At 42.2% G+C, this 18,449-nt stretch overlaps 1 protein-coding gene across 7 annotated transcripts in view; it reads left to right on the top strand.

The window, feature by feature from the left end:
* The window catches only part of ERG (v-ets avian erythroblastosis virus E26 oncogene homolog), a 274,924-nt gene that overhangs the window by 136,977 nt on the left and 119,498 nt on the right, over nucleotides 1-18,449 (top strand). For 2 of the 7 annotated variants that reach the window (XM_012640125.1, XM_012640122.1), the window contains exon 1: nucleotides 13,038-13,179. The exons of the other annotated variants lie outside the window; for them this stretch is intronic. Coding sequence is in view for 1 of the 2 variants with exons in the window: in XM_012640122.1 (XP_012495576.1) it covers nucleotides 13,162-13,179 (18 nt within the window). In the remaining variant the exon portion in view is untranslated. Of the gene's footprint in view, nucleotides 1-13,037; nucleotides 13,180-18,449 lie in introns of those variants that run through there. 7 annotated transcript variants of the gene reach the window in all.

The following is an 18,449-nucleotide window of genomic DNA, read 5'->3' as shown; positions in this document are numbered from 1 at the left end:
TTTATGTATTCTATAAAGTCTAATCAGTAGACTTATATTTTTATTAATATATTTAAATTTTCTTGGCATTTTAATATTTCTATATTAGAATTTTAATTATTTAAAAGTTTTTTTCTGATTACAAAAGTATCACATACTTGCTATATCCCAACTTTTCTCAAATGTTTGACTTAACAGGGGCAGTCACTCTATGATCCTATCCTTGAAACAGTATGTTAATATACATATGTGATAATTTTTAAAAACTCATTATGCTGTGAACATTTTCTATGCAGTGGGTTTAAATCCATCTCATTCTTCTTAATACTGTGTCACATATTTATCCAATCTCTGATTGATAGACATGCAGCTTATTCTTATTTTTCACCATTACTAAATAGTGCAATAGTGAACATTCTTGTTCCTGTATCTTTGTCTATTGTGAGTATTTCTAAAAGGTGGATTTCTAGGAGAGAAATTGCTGAGTCAAGAGGTAAATTACCATATTCCCGGTATGCGTGAATGAGAGTGTCTTTCCCGTATAGTCGTGCCAGTGCTGCAAAACATTAAACTTTTCTTATCTGGATAGGCCCACAATATTGTGTTGTGGTTCCCTTCTTTTTATGTTCTTTAATTTATTTTCACATTTATTGGATGGTGTATAGATCATAAGCTCTTGTGATGGTGCTGTGTGCTCATCCAGGTTCCTTTACGTCCTGTCAATTGGGGTGGTGAACCACACTCTTGGACAGGCAACAGCTGTTTGCTCGTGTGGTGTTTTCCGGGTCAGTGCGTCTCACCTGACAACACACTTTCCAGCTGGCTGATAGTGTGTCTCATACACACACACACACACACACACACACACACACATACACAATTATATTGTGAAGCTAATAAAAGTGAATCACTCTGTTCCAGTGGTTCCCAACTGGGGCAGATTTTGCCTCCACCCTCAGGGACATTTGGCAATGTCTGAGACAGTTTGGGTTGTCATCATGGGGAGTGGAGGTGCTACTGGCATCTAGTGCTGGCAAACATCCTACAACGCACAGGGCAGCCCCCACAACAAAGAATTATCCAGGCCCCAAATGTCGGTAGCGTAAAAGTTGAGAAACCCTGCTGTCTATTCCAAATAACATCTTAGTGCTTTCATGATTCGTTCTATCAGAGGAGCAACAGTTGGCATCAATTTTAAGGTATATATTAATATTTGTTCTCGGAAATTGGGATGTGTCTTATGATTGATTGATTAGAAAGTATCGTGACGAATTTTGATAAGCAGAATTATTTTTTTTCCTAGTGATACATTAGATCACGACATGCTTTACATCTTACCATCCACAGCCTTACATTTGAAGAAATGTGATAATATGATTATATCTTTTTAGCTCTACCTACATATAAATCTAATTTCAGTGTAAGAATGGGAAGTCCCATGTGTAGCAGACAGAGTAATTGCTGTATTTGTGAACGTTAAACACCAGCCAGTGTCTATCTAGCCTTGCATCTATGGGCATTCTACCTTGTGCTTACTCTAAGGCAAACAATAATATTCAGTGTCTGAAACAGTTTTATATTTGATTTTATGTTAAAGTAGTTCATCTTGGATTTAGTAAATAGATAAAAAATATTGATAGAATGTTCAAATTTAACACGGGATGATTGATTTCTTTGTCTGGGAGGTTATGAATCATTCCTGTATCTATTGTTTTTCTCCTTCACTTAAATTCATTACCTTTAAATTCAGGGAAATGATTGAAAATTAAAGGGGTTTCAAGGTCAGTGAAACATTTGTTGGGTTGCTGGATCCTTCAGCCTAAACCTTCCATGTTTTCTTACACTTCCAAGCAGCCTAATAGTCCAAGGCATGCTTTGCCTACTGAATTTGGGGAAAAGGCCATGACAAGAATATCTGCTTTTCAGATCTTGGTTTGTTAAAGGTGATGCTCACCTAGAATAGAGCGTATTCGGATGACAGTGGCACAGCTGAGTGGAGTGGGCTTTTATTCCTGGCTCTTATCAGAGAAAGTCTGTCTCTGGTCAGAGGGAAATGGATTTCCACGCACACTGTCAATTCTTTTTTGCATTTGTAAGTGAGAAAAAAATAAGGTGGCAAAAAGGTGGCAGTTTTGAGTTATTAAGAATGATCTGGATTAGCCTCAACTTCCATGGGTCACTACAAGGTAGTCGCTGATATTTCACATCTGTTTTTGGTTTGCGGTAACCGACAAAGAAGCGCAATGTATGTATAGCCCCATTGTTAACGGTCGCCCAGCTCTTTGAAAGACAAAGAGCTCCCCACACCAAAGGTACAGACATACTTTTCACTCCAATTTACAGATTAGGCAAAACCTCTTGGGTTAAGGGTCACTAAAGGCAGTTGAAAAATTTCTTTGTGAACTTCCCAGTTTTCTGGTTGTTAAAGAAAATAATAAAATAAAAAGCTCCCCAGTGCAAGAATTCTATAAAATAGAGAGTGACGCATGAGACACATTAATGCTTTCCATTCCTGATGCGAAGCTCTGAGCAGCTTTAAGTAATTCGGAATCCAATATCTCAAATCCTCGCTCGGTCTGGGAGGTGAGATTTGGGTGTCCTAGCTATCTGGGATCAGAGCAGCAATGCTTCGTGTACCAGAATTCAACATGTGAGTTTAAAAACAAGAACTTGCCTTCTTTAAAGAAGCTTCACAGATGTTTGGAGAGAGTTAGCACTCAGGACTGCAGTTTTTCTTCCTCCCGCTCTTCCTGGGGAAGGAGCACACGGGAGGGTGGTTCTGAGAAGTGAGAGCCCCGGTGTGTACCTGTGCACGCTGCCTGTGCCCACAGCGAAGCCCTCGTGCGGTGGTCAGTGGGGCCACTGTGCCGCCTTCCAGATGGCTCTCGTTACCATCGAAATTGACCGAGGGAAGCCCCCAGGGTGTCCTGGCAGCCTCAGAGACCATGCTAGGGACAGAGCCCCTGATTTCCAGGAGCTAATGTTTCAGAGAAAATAATAACAGCACCTTCCAAACACTAGGGCTTTTCTTTCTAGTAACTCGGGGTAATGAATCCTCCTCCTCTCCCTCTGCTTCTCATTGACCACCCCCAGTTCTGCGCGAGTCACGGGGGAAGCTGACGTTTTCCCACGTCTCTTTGGGGAAGTAAGCTGAGCTTGATGGGCAGAGATGCTTCTAGAGAGTGGGAACAGGGTACCAACACGCAGCCTGGGGAGCTGCTGGTGTGGGGCACGGGCTGGGGACCAAAGTCAGGGGCGGAGCAGTAGGGTCTACACGACCCCCAGGCACACACACGTCTGATGAGCCCAGGCAGGGGAAGGGCAGAGGAGGAGAGGGAAGAACTGTGGATTTCACTTCTCATGTCCTTTCTCTTGGGTCAAAGTGCTCTTGTCATTTTGGCGTAGTTTTTCTTTATCTAAGTTTTCGTTTGGCTGAAGGCGGCTTCCCCTCTTTCCCGCGCCCTAGGTGATTGAGACAACGCTTAGCGTATAGCTGATGCCAATCAGGATTTGATGAATGGGTGAAGGATCGCACAGGAAGAGTATTTTCTGCTATAACAACGTTGCAAAAGTCTCTTTTTGAGTAAGAAATATTCTGATGGCTTTCCAATGACCGATCACTTCAGAACCAACCACTCCAAAGATTAGTGGCATAAAGCCACAGGGATCATTTTACTGTTTGTTGTCCCTCATGGGTCTGGGGTAGCCTGGGCTGAGGAGGGCATTCTTTGCTCAGGGTCTCTCGCACGGTTCCCAGTCAGGTGGCAGTGGGGGCTGGCGTGATCGTAAAGGTTTCTTCACTTGCACCTTTGAGGCTGGTGCTGGCTGCCGGCTGGCATTGAGGGCTGGTTACCCACGATGGCCTGCCCCTGCGGCTGGGGCTTTCTCCCAGTAGGGGGCTGAGGTTTAAGAGTGGCTCTTCCCAAGAAAGCCAGGTGGCAGCTGTATCACCTCTGAGGTAGCCTTGGAAGCTGTGTAGCTGAACTCTCCCGTGGTCACAGGCCCACCCAGTTTCGAGGAATGGGAACATGCACCCCACCTTTTGATGGGAGCAAAGTCAGTGTCACTTTGTGGAAGACCGTGTGAGATGGGGCATCTTGTTGGGCCATCTTGGGAAGTACAGTTGCCATGGTGATGTGGCAAGTGTCTAGAAAGGCAATGAATCTGCCATTCTGATGGTTTCTAGTAAGTGCATGTGAAACCAATCCAATTGCTGAAACAGCTTAGCTGGAAATAATTTTCATTAGAGTTAACTTTGGAAAATTGCAAGGACTAAGTAGTATACAAATGGGAACTATTGTTTTGTATTGAAATCCAGATAAATCTGCTGTAAACTTATCATGGCACAGGTAAAGTAGAGGATGTGGACTCATTCATCCACTCATTTATTCAATCATTTGTTCGTTCACTCAGTATTTTTTTAATTGAATATCTACTTGTTGCCAGGTACTGTTAGGTCCGTTGCAATGGAAATCCCATAAGATGTAGAGTTGGAAGTCCTCTTAGAGACCAGTTTGCCTTCTTCATTTCCCAGTGCCTTGATCTGGGAGAATTTTTTTAAAAAGCCACCTCCATGGTTACCCAGGGCAGCATGTATTGGACATTGGGGGAGGAGGCAGCCGACTGTTGGGAGAAGGGGTGGGCCCCACTCTCTCATCTATTTATCTATCATCTAATTAGTGTGTGTGTGTGTGCATGCATGTGACTGTGTGTGTGCATGTGTGTGTGGCGGGGAGCCACGGGTCACTAACAACTCAAGTCCCAGCTATCATCTTAACTTTAAGTGAAAATCTTCCCAGGGATTGGTCGGCAGGCGTTTGAAAACAGACAAAGCCACTGATGCTGAGCACATTCTGTTCAGAAGTGAGGAAAGGGATGGTGGTTTGGCCACGGCTGGCCAGGTGAACCCGTGGCTGGGCCCATCCCAAGGCCCTCCTCTCACTACCATTGGGAGAACCTCACCCATGGTCGGGGAGTCCCAAGTTCAATTCAAATGCTGGGCCCTTGAGGGGCCTCTCCTGGACTAGCCACTGACACTAACTGCCTTTCTCTCGGGCTGTGTGCATGCTTCATTCATTCATTCACTCATTTGCTGAGTGCCATCACTGTGTCAGCGCTAGGGCTCCACAGGGGTTGCTGCTCCTTGTCTGCAGGGAATGGGGAGGGTGGCCGGGGAGGGGGTGCCCAATGCATGCTAATTCCTCCTTTGAATGAATCTGCAAAGTTCCTAATTGATTTAAACTGGAAAATTGGCACAAATGAATTAAATGACTCCTTGGAGTCACTGAGCAGGTGGGGGTGGAGCCAAGGCCTCTGTGGTCAGATGCTGCACTGGGCTCTTCCTTTCAGAGGAGCATTGCGAGCGTACCCCTCCTCTAGCACATTCTGCCCACCACTCTTGCCAAAATAGAGCTTAGCTCTGCACTCATGTTCCTCGGTTTCTACCTAAGCCAGCTAGCAGTTAGCAGTTAGCATTGCGGGTGCTGGCAGTGCCGAGCCCAGGGTTGCTTTTCTCTTCTGCCAGTGTCCTTTGTCTGCAGTTGCGTCCTAGTGAAACGGGGCCAGGGATCCACTGCCGTTAGAGTGCTCAGGCCTCGTCCGTCTACTCTGTGATGCACTCACATGCACAAGTCGTGTTTGTTTCCCTTTAAAAATAGCAGACTAACGATGAAACACTGCTTTAATTATCCTTCCATGGAGCACCCTGAAAACGAGCCTCTCTGCTCTACTGGCAGAGGGAGAGGAAAATACATCGCAAACCGCAGTCCCTGGAGCCTCTTCAGATGTGGGTCAGAGCTTTGCCCACACGAGCCCCGCCCCGGACAGCCGTGAACACAAACAAACAACTCTCACCCATTGACCTCGCGATTCCTTGGTATATGAACCAAAGTGGAAGGGGAAAAAAAGGACATACTGCAGATATTTTTAAGTACAAGTGAAGACAGAAAGGGGAAAGTTGGAAAATTGGTTATATTTTTGCAAACATTGCCAACATGCTGCATTTTGCTTAAGTGTTTAGCATTTTGATGACCTAAAAGTCAGTGTAATTGTGTAATAAGACAGTTTTCAGGAAAACTTCCATATTTATTTTTTTTCATATTTAGTTTTAAAGCTTACTTTATTTCATGTGTGTGTATAAAATGCCATTTTTATAAGTGATACCCTGTAAGCATATCCCAAAGTACCACATTTTTTTTTTAAAGAAAGGAAGATACCACGAAGTATCTTTCACATCTAACGTATCATAGTGTAATCCATGTTCCTCCTATGACATTAGTTCTGGAAAGGACCTACTAATATCTGCATTTAGGGAAGGTCCTAGCCTTGACATCAGTGTTGTGTACAGAGAAAACTAATGAATGCTAATTTAGGTAATTTGATGCAACTTACATCGGGAACACATTGAACCACATAAAATTATTGTGCAGCAGAATATTTTTCAGGGTTCAAAATTATTAATAGTGGTGTAGAACCGTCATACAGCTTCCATGGTCAAATCTCACCCTCCAGAAATCATGCCTTTGGTATTATGTGCAGATCTGTGTAATTCACCTTTGCTCTCAAAACATATGTATCTCTTTATGTTCTATTGTAATGAACCATTCAAATTTTTCAAAACATTTATACATTATAAGTATTGGGTTTTAATTTTAATGAATAAAAATGAGACAGCTTTGTAAGGTAATAATACCAGTTCAAGGAATGTAAAGTCAAGAGTTAGACATAGCCGAATTCTCTCTAAGGGCCTTTTAAAGGGACATTTAGCACCCTCTAGTGACAATAATTCACGCAGTTCAAAGGGAAATCGGCTGCAAGGTTCATGTCTGGTTTCTAGCTAGCAAATAAACAATGCAGTGTAGTTCTTTGGGCAGTAGGTGGTTGCTTCCTAAAATTCTCGTGGCAAGATTATTTTTGTAGCTGTATGTAAAGGATAGAGTAGTGTCCACTAAGCAACTGCACAGTGGGAAAACCCTGATTTTTCTTCTGTCTTATTGTTGCCAGTACATTCAGAAAGAACATTTCCTATATTCCCTGAACACGATAGCCTTACCCCAGACATGTGCTGAGATCTGTGTTGGCATCAGATGACAACAGCAAATGAACTGACATCATAGTTTCAGTTCAATTCAGTGCATTTAACAAGATTAAACAAATTATCATACGAGTGAATTGGAAAAGAACTGTTCTGCCTTTGCTTCAACGTCACCCCGGTATCCTCTGCATTACTCGCAGTGGGAAAGGATACAGTGTAGAGAGGGTACCTGGTGGAGGGGATACAATATAGCAGCCACCACACTGAGACAGACTCTGGGTGTTTCATGCACCTGACTTCAAGCATGGGCATAGGGCTTAGTTAAGTCTGCAGGTAGCCTGGTGATACTCTTGTGAATATCAATGAATTTGTGGCAAACATTTTGTGCCGTGGCTTCATTTCTTATTCCATTTGTGATATAAATAAATTAGTAAATAAATCATCCAACTGAGTGATGTCGAAATAAAAGCCATCTCAATCTAAAACAAAAGCAGTCTTTAAAAAGCAGCAGGAGCAGTTACTTAATGCAGGCTTCTCTGTAAATTTCCATCAAGTGAATGATAGTATAGTACAAATTATTACCTTTCTTTAAGAAGTAATCTGTATTTTCTTTTAAAAAATCATTCACAAAGTAATTGCAGACCAAGATAAAAATAAATGATGATGTCCAGTATCTTATTAGTGACACAGACAACATTTCTTAAAAAAATCATTTAAAATTCTGACTAGGAATCAAAATCTAAGTTAATTTCAACAGCCCAAGATAACTTCTCAGGGTGGCCAAGAATGGTGACTGAGGGCTGTCCCTGGGACAGGATACTTTGGATCTGAGTTTGGGGCAGAGGGTCATGCCAGCCTCTATAAGGAATGGCTAGATGTCTCCGTGAGCCTTCAAATTACATTCCCTTTGGGTATAGCAAGCGTCATGGTGACCAGTGGCAGTCTGGTGACTATAACGTCTATGCTCAGACATACCCAGTTATATGGATAAAGAAATTGAAACTAATTTAGTGATTCATAAATTTTATATAGAAGCATAATAATTAAAACAGGAAATTTAAACATTCTTTTAAACTAAATTATTTAGTCAAAATAATTACTGTCCTTTTAGTTTGTTTTTAAAATCACAAAATAATAAAATGATATATTTAGGGTTCCTGTTAATGGTTTTAATTTTCTTGCATTTTTAGAGGTATGTGGAGTTGAGTAAGAGCAAAGTTAGCATAAGCTTCAGAATATGTGGGATGCTTATGAAATTGTGTTTATTGAAATCATTGCTCCATTCGAGCCTATGGAAATGGACTGACACGTGCTTCAAAATTAAGGAAATTGCAACTTAGTGTTGAGAAGTTGAGGATTTAGTATGTGATAACAATTTCCTTGGCTTATATTAGTTCAAATCAACCAAGAGGCTGAGGAGTACATTAACCAGTCAGAGAAAGTGTTGAAACAGTAGTTATTTAAACTGTAATTGGATTGTTTCTTCATGTGCTGCTAGAGGTATGGCACTCCTACTCTCCGTGTCTCTCTCTCTCACATGCACACACATGCACACACACACACACACACACACTCACACAGTTTTGTCCAGTGGAGCGATACTGTAATTACGAAGCATGCTTTGAATAGAAAAACGGTCCTTAACTAGTGTGGAATGGGTGACCTTGAGGGCTGAGAGCGCCTTACGCTGCTGCGTATGTTCCCAGGCAAATCCTCCAATTGATGTAGACGGAAAAGTTCCACTGAGCGATGGAGTTTTCCATTGTGGGGGCAGCTCCAGATGCTTGATTCTTATCTACAATTTCAGGCATGTCCCTGGCAAAAATCCTTGGGACATCCTTCTTGCAGGACTCTCATGAATAATCCAAACATTCTGCATTTTGAGATCCATGTGTCATCTTAAGGACAGCACACAGCACTTTCAGCCTATTGTTTTGCCCTTAAAAAGCCTGCGTTTCATGGGTTGGTTCCAGGCTCTGAAGTGTTATGTGTGCAGAATTTGAGTAGACCGACCTAGGCTTCCTGAATACCGAGACAGCTGGTGACTGGGCAGAGCCTGTCATCCTTGTTTCCTAAGTGCCCACCAGAGTTCCTGGTGCAGAAAAGGCACCTCATTGGCATCACCTAAATGGATTAAAGTTGCATAGATGACCCCCACCAAACACATGAGCATCTTCTGGGTTTTCTTACTAAAATTAACCAAAAAAGAACTACTTTATTCTTGCTGTCACACATTTAAAAAGAACATGCATTCTGGTCTGCACACATAAAGGGTTTGACAACTACAGCTATCATGGGCTGCATGTAATACAGAACATGCCTGTATTTTCCAGGTATTTACAAAAACATAGGATATTGTATATTACTTACATATTTTTACATTAAATTATAATTTATGTTTATTATGAATGTTTTGAAAATACAAAGGAAAAGAGGGAAGAAAAAAGACAAAAAAGAAAAGGTTCTCTACTATTAGTATTGTTATGTATAGCCTGCTAATAGTTTTGATTTGCTTTCTCAGTTTTAATAAAGTGGGTCTGTGATATAATTGTCCCTTATAACGTGGTTTTTAACTTACCGGCAGCATATCAGAGCGGTTTTCCATATCACGAAGTGTTCATCTGCTGCCTCATTTTCCTACAATATTTTCAATCATGTGAACATCCCGTTGCACGGGATGTCTGGTACAGGGATAAATAAGTAAGTCACGAGGGAATCTTCTGTTGCGTCTTCCCAATATGTGGAGATTAAGAAGCATCGCGTTACTCTCTTTGCTGTGTCCTATGTCATTTTTGGAAGATATTGCTCTCATCCAAAGTGTTCTCAACTCTTGAGCTTCTGCCACAGATTCCACATAGAGAGGTTAAGTAAGAGAACAAGGATGAGAACTTGTTGAATTTTTAGAAAACGGGAAGAAATTGTTTTAGGACAAATAAATAATAGTGCTTCTTTTATTGTTACAGTGAATTTGTGGTATATTCATTTTACATTAGTTCTTTCTTTTATTTGGAGCAAAATATGAACAGAGTTATGAAGGGTTCTGGCAAATTCATGGGTGATGTGTCCGGGATGGAAACCCGCGAAACGGAAACGTGCCCTTTCGTGAGCAGGTCTGCTGCCCGGGGCCGCCGTGGCTCAGTGTAGTGTGCGCCATGTCTCAAGGAGGGTGAGAAAGGACAGGCTGATGGCGGGATGGTCCCCAGGTAGAAGCAGTCTGCCAGTTTGCCCCATCACTGGGTTTGCCTGGTGACCTGAAGGGCAGCTTCCGCTAGGGAGAGGCCGTGTGTGGCGGGAAAGGCAGCCTGGGCCTTAGGCTGCTGGGTGGTCTAGGGCTGAGGCCATTTAATAGCATAGACTTGGGGAAGGGGTGAGGAAGGATGAATTGATATTCGTATCATTAAATAATTTCCCCCTAGAATAATTTGTGAGAAATGATTCCTGCACTATTATATTCTAATCAATAGTTATGCCTTATACTATCGATAGCCAATCAAAGTTTTTGTTAAAAAAAAAAAAACCCTTTGCATTAAATATTCAGAGATTCCCAGGCTTGGATGCTGTGATGTCCTTCTCGACATCAGGAATTATTATCTTTGAAGATGGCAGGAATCAATCATTTTGTTGTTCGAAACGAAGAAGATTTTCCTTTTTAAAATTTTGTAATACGGTTTACAACTCATTATCCCTGAAGGAATTTTTTATTAGATCACTTTTTGCATTTTATGCATTTCCAAAATTAGAGACAATGAAACTAACGGATCAAATCTTCAGGAAAAAGATCAAACAATAGCATGTGGTTTTCTCTTTGTAAGTATCCAAGAGAAGAAATTATGCTCTAATAAAATAGTATTTTTATTAGTTAAATAATAAAGGGTACATGTGTTTGTGAAATATGAGAGAGAGACAGAGAGAGGCAGGAGGGGGAGAGAGAGAGATGTGTTGGGCTATAAGGCAAAGCTAATGATGTAAATTGCCAATAGTTGGAGCAACTGGGCAAAGTATTACGAGTTCTTTGTATTATCTTTTAACTTTTCTGTAGGTTTGAAATTATTTCAAAATAAAGAGTCAGAAATCTCACTGTTCACCATTTGATTTGAATTAGGGAAGAACCAAGGAGTTAAGGTCAGACCGTCACTGAAGAATGAGGTCCCCGTACAAGGGCTGGTGCTTTCCCGCCCCAGTGAATGAGTACGGGCAGGGTTAGAAGCCAGGAGGCGTGGGCGAGGTGCGACCACGCAGAATGTTCTTCCATGGCTATTTCGTTAGCAAAGGGGTCATCTTATTTAAAGCTGGTGTTTGGTAAATCCGTAACGGAGCACTACTTACTGGGAGACCAGAGTTAACATTTTAAACTGATGCTTCTTAGGAGAGAACAAAAAAACAAGGAATCTCAATGGAGCTGGGAGAGCTTTTTTCCCTCAGCTCTCCAGAATTTTAGTGGAAGCTGCCCAGATAAAACAACTTTGTACTTTGAAATTTTAGGGGAAACACAATTTTAATCAGCCTGCCATCTTATTCATTGTTCAGAGATGAAAAGAGCGGAAGCCAACACTCCCTCAAAACGTAGGTGCTGAGAACTTAGGTTCTGATTTTCACACAGAGTGAGATTTCTTACGATACATGTTCTCTCTTCCTTTTCTCTCTTTTCCTTTTCTTTCTCTTTCTTCCTTCCTTCCTTCTTTTCTTTCTTTCTTTCTTTCTCTCTCCCTTCCCTTCCCTTCCTCCTTCTTTTTCTCCTTCTCCATTCCTTCCTTTTCTTCTTGCTCTTCTCTCCCTTCCCTCCCCCTCCCCTCTACCTCCTCCTCCTCTGCTTCATTCCCTTCCTCCTCCTTGTGTTTGTGTTTTAATCAGAAGGACAGTACAAGCAAGAACCACTTGGGCTAGAGTACAGAACTCTGACCTACAGAGGCCTAAAGTCCAAGTGCAATCAGCTCCCCGAATGTCCACCTCTGAAACCAGGAGTTGCCCGATGGCTCCGGATTTGGTCTATTGTGTTCAGTGGCTCTCCTGTTGAGACCACACCTCTTTATGGGCCCAACTTTCGCGTAGCTGGATCCAAAGCAAAATGTTGTTTCTTCCAGAGAACAAGTAATTTCCTGAAAATGAGTAATTAAAGTCCCCAGATCCTCTAAGGAATGTTCAGGCCTGCATTAGTTGTACTTCCTTTGAGTAGAAAACAGACCTGTGACCCTGAACTTATAGCTTGGATTTTAAACACTTAATATGGTCTTCATGTGACGTCTCCAGACAGCCCAGAGCTCCCTCAGGACCTGTTGTCTGCAACATTGACGTTGTCAGAGTGGGACCGGCTCGTGGACATTCTAAAGCATTTGTAGTAGCTTTAGTTATTTGGATTTTAAATGAATATTTGAAAACGAGACTTTGACAGGTTTATGTTTTCCTCTTTATTTTTCTTACTTACTTCGATTCTAGAGTCTTTGCATTTTTGACTCATTTGTGGTGGAGCAAATAAAAATTAACATTTATTTGGAAGGAGGAAAATGAAACTGTTCTAGAACACTCATTTGAAATATTGACTAAATATAGGTTGTTAATAAAACCAGCCAGCAAGTGGCCATTATTAAATACGATTATGTATTAACATGAAATAAATTCCACCTGCAAGGTTTCCTTTTAGGAGAGGGTAGCTCAAGTCCTGCGTCCTAGTTGGCTGCTAATTCCACAGAGAAGCAGGCTTTGGAGTGCTGGCACCCGGCGGCAGGGTGCCCTCGAGCCTGGGCCCCGAGGTGCTCGCAGCCCGTGCAGAGCCACCCGGAGCCTCGCCGCACCTGCATCCTGCCTTGGTCTCTGTGCAGTGTGTCACACCGGTCACACCTGCTGTGGCCGTCACAGTCCCAGGCAATTGATGCCCTTTTTTTTAATTAAAAAAAAAATCTCCTGGCTGCATATCATCAAGAAAAACAACATTGTTTTCAGGGTCTCTTATCTCTCCACTCCCAAATATCCTGTTTCTTCGGGCTGGGCAGCCAGGACCAATAGAAACCTCTTCCTGCCATTGGCTGACTTCATTTCCCAGACTTAGCACAATCTCATCCGCTCTAAACAACCTCATCAAAACTACTTTCTGGTCAGAGAGAAGCAATAATTATTATTAACATTTATTAACGATCAATAAACTTGATTGCATTATGGCCAGCACTATTAAGGTAAGGAAAGGGTTCCTTTTAATTTGACAAAATCTTGTTCTTGTTACTCTTTTCTTTGGTTTCCTTTATCAAGGCAGATAAGTCAGGGTTGGGCAACACCCCCACTGCCACAATAGAGGACAACAAGATTTCCTTTGCACTGCCTAGTAAATTTCCTTTTTCCTACTCCAACCATCCGCAAGGCTTAAAAACTTCAAACTCAGAAAAAAATTGGGTTTTCTAAATTCACTGTTGAGTGCCGTGGATTACTTTTGCAAAGCCTTTTCGGAGCGCTTCTGAATTTTCAGATTCTTTAACTATCCCTATCGGTGCCTGGATGTGTGTCTGAGAGAAGGCAGCAGACTCGGAGAGGTTGCAAGGCAGGGCAAAGGAAAAGATGGGCTTGTCAATGATGAACTTTTGGAGGTTCTTCAGTGACTCCTTAGCATCAGGGATGCCAGCCAGTCCCCGTGGAAACGCAGTGATACTCGGCAAGTGGCTGTTGGTAATGGGACATGCAAATACTGACTTGATTGGTGGGACCTCCATGCCAAGAACTAAGCGTTCTCATATAACTCAAATGGTGGTAATTTTGGTTTGTTCTGTTCTGTGTTTATCTTTAATAAAATACCTACTCCTCTGTGCACTGTGAGTAAGATTTCTTCCTGGTGATGTTGGGTCTGTGGGGATTGGAAAGGAATGGCCTGTTGGTTCTCTGCTCTGGGGTGTTGCGTCTGATGTGTTTTCTCGCAAATGTTTCTAGAAGTTAGCATATAGAGACTGATGTGGAGGTAACTCTGTGTAGGTGGAAACCTAAATATGGCCAAATTCCTGGAATTGAACCCAATTTAATGGTAAATGCAAGGCAGTGTTATACAGGCCATGAGGCGATGGTCTTGTTAAAATATTTTCAAGGCCACCGTACCTTGGTGACATTTGTAGAAATGAGAAAAATCAGAAGCAGAAGCTAACACTGAGTGGAGGCCGAAGCAAGTTGTGTTTGTTACATGCCTTTAGTTTTGCTGCATAAAGGTGAGGAGCGTTTGGTTGTGTTTTTATCAAGGGTTTCAGTTAGTTGGAAAGCTCATGAAAATGGAAGTTAGCCCAGAATTAGACCAAGGCATTTTCAAAACTCTTCTTTGGTTTGGTATTTTCATAATTTGAAATGTTTGTATTAGAGGATTTGACGAACATACCCCATATAAACTGTGTTTCAGAAGTTCTGTTCAGCTTTTTTTGTTGAAGGTATGTTTTAATTCTCAAGCTTCGTTCAATAGTATTTTAAAAATTCATGTACCAAGGACTTTCACCTTATAGAGATTTTTCTTTTCTTGGCTTCAAGGATTGGAGTCTGCTGAAATATAACTGTAATAGGAAGGAATTTTAAAATTGGGGCTTTAATGTGCTCTAATTTCAGCTACACAAGTAGAAATTACTTGATTTTACAACCGAAAATGCTACCCTTTTGTTCTTATGTTCACTGTTATTTATATCTGTATTTCATAACAATTAAATGAAATATTCTTTCTAAATCTTGAATAGCTTTAATATAATCTTATGTGGATTTTTCCTTAAAAATGCATTGAAAAGGACATTGAAATAACAGAGTATCCTTTAGAAGGCAGGGGACATTTTTCAGAACATACTAATGTGTTAAAAAATATGTATTTATGAAAATATGAAGTTTTGAAGTTTCAATGTTTTGTGCCTTTCTGAATAAATATGGGGAAATAGTTTACATTTGTCTAGAATACTATGCTTGGTTTAACATTTTATTATATTATATGTATATTGTATATATCCCAAGTGAACCTTTAAAATGACTTCCAGTGAATTTTTTAAAAATCCTCTGTTAAAAGAGTCCGTCTTTATAGGTAACTTCCTTTAAGACATGTTTCTGGTAGATTTCCTGGGTAAAGTAATGAGATGATTTTACAGCCTTGTTTATAGAGTGGAAAAAGGAGGTCCTAAGTTTGATGACTACAGTTTTAATTATGTTAGTGCAAAGCTCAAATTAGCATAGGGAAAATGATGGCTGTCCACTGGAATTAGGAAACAGAACCTCATACAGACAATGTCCAGTCTCAAATGCACTCTGTTTTTCGTGGTTTCAGTAAATAAACCAATTTGTCGATTAGGTCTCAGATGCTCTGAATTTGTTAAGTTAGTACTTCACATCTGAGTGACACTTTGACACTTTGTTTTAATATTTGTAAGATCCTTGGAAACACTATGGAAAGTTAAATATTCTTATCTAGTCTTTGTGATTTTCACCATCATTTTCCCATGCTAATTTAAAATTGGGAATAAAATGGTTTGCTTGGAAAATTTTGTAAGGGAGTTTTAGGGGCTTCTGTGAGAGCGCCCGTTTATCTCTAAGACCCCCTGGATTTTAAGATCAGCTTCAGAGTTCTAATGACAACATGGGAGCAGCAAAGTTGGTGTCCCTGTGTGCAAACAATCCTCAGATTGGCGTTGGTGCTTCCCCCGGGCGTCTGTGCCATCTGACAATACCGAGAGGTGCTCGACACCCTCTGCCCTGCCTTCCCCACAAAATAGCACAGTGTTTGCTCATAGACTCCAAAGAGCCTGCTGCTATCCTTGAAACTTAATTGCACTTCAGTTAAGGTTTTAATCGAATTCCCCAAAGACTTTCCTGATGCTTTTATTTCAATGCCCTCTACCATTTGGGAAGTTCGCAGAAGCCCTCAGTCCATCCTGGAATAATGCCTTCCAGTGTGTGCAGGGAGATGTGTTTCTATCCTTGGGCCTTTTAGGGCGTCCATGCACCCCAGGTTGCCAGCCTTGATCCTAGAGTTTAAAGATCCTTAACCTTTAAAATGGAGCCATGGAGGCTTCTGCCTTGTCACGGAGATCTGGCATGGAAGGGCCCGGAGAGCAGACACAAATAGCGGCGTGAGTGGAGAACAGCTCAGGGCCAGACAGGATGTGGAAAGTTACTAACAGGCTCGGTGGAGAGCCGAGGGCGCCCTGGACTGCTCCGGTGACTTGCCTGGAGAGGCTGGAGGTTTGATGATGACTGAAACGCAGTGATGGGAGTTGGTTTCATTAATTTAAAAACACGTAGCATGTTCTTTCTGGTCCTGCTCGCCTACGTCAGGCACTCACTGGGTACTTGGCATCATATATGAAGGGAACCTGTTAAAACTAAGAGGTAAATGAAGGAAGTTAACCTCCCCACAGGACTGTGATGGATGTGCCTAGTGAGTTTCATAGCTGCAGATAGATGATTTTTCATCAGCCCACCGACTTCATTTAAGCAACGTAAGTTGCTTCGTTCCTTGTTACTCTGGGGCAATTCTGCCCAAGAAGGCCAAGTGCAAAATAAATGCTGCTGTTCTGCTGTGTTTGTGTCGTCCCAGAGTAGGCCACGAGTTTCTGTCCTTGCCTAAAAGTGGCTTTATGGGTCGTTATCTTAAAACAACTTGCTGCTTCCACTCACAGGCAACTATCTGACCCAGGCTGCTTTCTGTGATGCAGCCCGCTCTCCCAGAGCACTCTGCCTGTGTGTGTGTGTGCACCCGTGCCCGCGTCCAGGGTCCACTGACTCAGTGTCTAAGGACAGCAGGACTGGGAACGACTACATTTGTGGACATTTTTTCCCCATTGAGTACACTGCAGGATTGCGGTGCTGTCAGAGAACATTCAGAAATGGAACTATTTCCAAATTACGTTTTCTTTAACGTGATTATTTCATTAAATGTTTGTTTTGCAAAACAGGCTTTTATTTAAATGCACGCATACACACACACACACACACACACACACTTACTAAAGTGCACATAAAACATAAATAAGACAATCCCCGATGTCTTCAGGAACTGATGACTTCTGCCATTAGAATAGCAGAATAAGACTCCCTCTGTGGAAGCAGAGACCCAAAGCAGTTATTGGCATCCCAATACCTTGGCAGATGTATTGACTTAACAGCTGATACATAGGAAAATCATAATACGAGAGGCCACGGGAAAGCCAGATCTATGAGTGTCTCTGAAATGTGAAGTCTCAGAGAAGGGGATTTTACAGGGGTGGTCTCCAGGCCTTTGTGGTGTTTGGTGGCACGCTCTGCTCTGGCAGGGTCCGTTCTCAGAGCTACTGAATGCCTCAGATGCTGCAGGAGACCATCCCCTCCTTTTGCTCGACAGGATATGGGAGAGCTTCCCCTGTCCTGGGGACTCTGTCAGATCAGCCCTGAGAGTGTTTCTCTTACTTTATGTGACCACAGACTCACCTGCCTTGGAATCCTTATTAATCTCGTGACCCTGGGGGAAGTACCTACCCTGTTTGACCTCAGTTTCCTCACCTGTAAAATGGGACCATAATGGCTATATCCTGTCTTGTGCTGGTGCTCAGTGAATGGCAGATGCCATCAGACACTCCAAGTTGATTTAACCTTCCCTACTACGTCACGTTGTCTTTCTGGCTCTGCTCTTCATGGCTTCTGCATTTGCCATTCCCCTCTCCAGCTGGGAAGCCCACAGACACGGACTCTGTGCTCATGTGTGGCCTTCCGTGCCCAGGGCCGGGCACAGCTGGGCCTGGGTGGCAACAAGACAGGGCACGTGGGAGGAGGGAGTTTGCATAGGTCCTCATGTGAAGGTGGCAGGGCAGGTAGCTGCACGTGGGCAGGTGGAGCATCCAGGGGGTCGCTCAAGGTGGTACTGGCCAGAGGACTGGCTCGGACCTGCCAGCAGCTGTGGAAGGGGGGCAGACGCCTCTCTGGACACCCCCGCTGTCCTGCCTACTCATTCATTTTGAAAAAATGCATCTTGTTCCTTTGTACAAATTATAAACTTGAAAGATTGTCATCATGGAGAAAATTTCTAAAAAATCATTGCAAAGTCAGTGTGAATTGTCCCAAATCCTAACCAGCCAGAGAAAACTATTATGTTAACGCTTGCCCTGTGACTTGCCACTGTCTCTGTCTGTCCTTCCATCCCTGACTTCTGTCCTGCTCTTCTCAGCTAACAGTGTTTGACAGACCTTTCCCCACGTCACTAGAAATTTTCAGTGAGCAGAATTTTTACGCTTTGTTATAGTCCATCTGAAATAAGATTTATGATTTTTATAACCAATTTCTGTTGCAGGAATAATGCTGCTTGCAAGTTTTCACTGATTACATTGCAGTGCACCTGCTTTCTAATTTTTAAAAATTCTTTTTATTAGTATTGGTGCTTAGAAAGTAATTATTGGGCCAATGGGCATATGTATTTTTAAAGTCTTTGCCAAATTTAGATATCTTCCAACTTAAAGAAAACAATTGTCAGTTT

Source organism: Propithecus coquereli, unplaced genomic scaffold, assembly GCF_000956105.1.
Source record: "Propithecus coquereli isolate 6110/MARCELLA unplaced genomic scaffold, Pcoq_1.0 Scaffold148, whole genome shotgun sequence".
Classification (NCBI taxonomy): Eukaryota; Metazoa; Chordata; class Mammalia; order Primates; family Indriidae; genus Propithecus; species Propithecus coquereli.
This window is presented reverse-complemented; position numbering and strand designations above follow the sequence as displayed.